Raw genomic sequence first — 2,132 nt, 5'->3', positions numbered from 1 at the left:
TTTTTATTCTAGCCCTTTTATAAAGAATTCAAAAAATAATAGTAATTAAAAAAAAGACAGTAGAAGGGCCGGTCGAGTGGATCAGTTGGTTAAGAGCTTGCTCAAGAGTTTGAGCTCTGAGCAACAGCAGTTCGATCCCCAGCCCGAGCTGAGCAGCCGCTGAGCTGCAAACAGGTAGCAGGATGGCTCAGCTTATAAAAAACAAAAAAAAAGACAGAAGAATAAAGGCAAGACTCAGCATTAGTGACAAGTACTCCAGGGTGCCCTCCTGACTCCTCCCCGGGTTGGGTTACATACTCCCTGGGAACCCGTGATGACTTCTGTACTGATATTCATTCCGCTGTCCTACAAACAGCCTGTTTCTGGAATTTCTGGAAGGCATGACGCGTTCCGCACTCACCTGTGTAACCCTGGAACCCAGCCCAGTGCCTGGCACATAGTAGATACTCAATAAATGTTTGTTGGCTGGATCTATGCTAAATGAATCCTGAGAACTGGAATAGGGCCATGAGTGCCCTTAGCTGGGCAGTCTAGGTATTTTACTTGAAAGTTAGTTCTCTGGAACTTGTAATACATGCTGCTAGGTTCCCAAGCTAGCTCTCAAAAGCCTACCTACTCCATAATTAAGGTTCACAATGGAAGGACCACATTTAATCTCTTTTTGTAATGTGTGCTTTTCCTATAGGCAAATGGACCCACCCCCAGTCCACCTGGGAAACCTGGGGGACTCTCCCCACAAGGCCCCATGGACAAGAGCCCCAGGGGTACAGCAGGCCTGCCCAACCTGCTCTGAAGAAGCCACAGCACATAATTAGCTGCATGGTTGTAAGAAAAGGGGTGACTATTAGAAGCAGTGTGTGGGTATCACAGGCCTCTGTGATTGGACCCTGGGAAACATGGGGAAAAGAGCAGACGATGTCAAGTCAGAAAGCAGATGATGGCAAGAGGCCTGGACACAGAGGCATCCCCATCAAAGGAAAGCTTGGGAAGGAAGTCTGATTCCAGGAGGGGTTGGGGCCTTCCAGGTGGGGGAAGCAGTCAAGCTGCATCTCAGCTGCACACGCACGGTCATGTGAGGCTGAGGAGGCCCGCAGGCTTGGTTTATAGGGAGAGGTGTGAGGGGCAGTTAACCCTAGGGGACACGCATGTTTAAAAGTGGTGATTTCCTTGGGCTGGCCAAGTGAAGCGTTGGTTAAGAGCTGGCTTGGGACGCCAGAGGGCCCCAGTTCGGATCCCACATATGAGGGCCGGTGACACTGCCCTCTACAGCTAAGATGCTGAACAACAGCTCNACCTGAACTCTCTTTCTTCTCCAAAGGATGGGCTATACACAGGAGGCTGAAACTTTCTTCTTTTTCATTGTAGAACGTTTCTTCAAAGAGAATGGGCACCGAGAGAAGACAGGCGAAACCAGCTCCTAATTTAATCCTGTTTCCTTGTATAAACACATCCTAGAACAAGAGAACCGTCACTGCACCATCAGCCAGTGGTGACCCCTGACCCCCCCCTCTCAGCCTGGACCTTAACAGGGCACCTCACCCGACGTGCTGCCTTTGCTCCAGTCTGGATTTGCAGGGGCAGGGCCCCTCTTTCATTTTACTTTTTAACACTAAAATGTTTTTCTGTCCTCTTTGTTCAACCTGTAGCTGTGCCTAGGTAGTATCCCGATCCTACAAAAGCACAAAATCACTAAAGTGTTCCTTAAGAGTAGCAGAAAACCTGCACCCTCCAGGGAAGGAAAAAGTAAGGCTCTCCTATCCGAATACGAGACCAAAGTGACGGGTGCTGCAATGCGGATGGGGCTGGAGGATGCACACTGCAGGCCTCCACGGCTCACCACTCTGGCCAGGACCGGGGTGCCCAGGGCAGAACTCACCATGATAAGCCTCACTGCTCTATTCTCTTTGTAGATTCGGGTACCCCAAAGAGAATCAATAAACTGACAAGGGACTGGTAGCTGTGGTGAGCAGGTGCCCGGCAGGAAAACAGCGGCATGCCTCGTGAGCCACGGGATTACTGACCCCTGAGCCGGAGTCCAGGTCACCCCATGTCCCATCCCACCTCTCTCCCACATAGTACCCATGAGTCCCGGCTGTTGAGCCCAAAGGGCCAACACTGGTGAGAATGGTAAT

General features: G+C 50.6%; 1 protein-coding gene across 1 annotated transcript in view; it reads right to left on the bottom strand.

Moving 5' to 3' along the window:
• ANKRD27 (ankyrin repeat domain 27) overlaps window positions 1–2,132 on the bottom strand; it is a 73,499-nt gene that overhangs the window by 45,898 nt on the left and 25,469 nt on the right. The window contains exon 3 of the mRNA XM_019654477.1: window positions 1,295–1,451. Within this exon, the coding sequence (XP_019510022.1) occupies window positions 1,295–1,451 (157 nt within the window). The remainder of the gene's footprint in view (window positions 1–1,294; window positions 1,452–2,132) is intronic.

This window comes from Hipposideros armiger, unplaced genomic scaffold (assembly GCF_001890085.2).
Source record: "Hipposideros armiger isolate ML-2016 unplaced genomic scaffold, ASM189008v1 scaffold_224, whole genome shotgun sequence".
NCBI classification, from domain to species: Eukaryota; Metazoa; Chordata; class Mammalia; order Chiroptera; family Hipposideridae; genus Hipposideros; species Hipposideros armiger.
The sequence above is the reverse complement of the archived record's forward strand: the minus strand, read 5'-3'. Positions and strand labels throughout refer to the sequence as shown.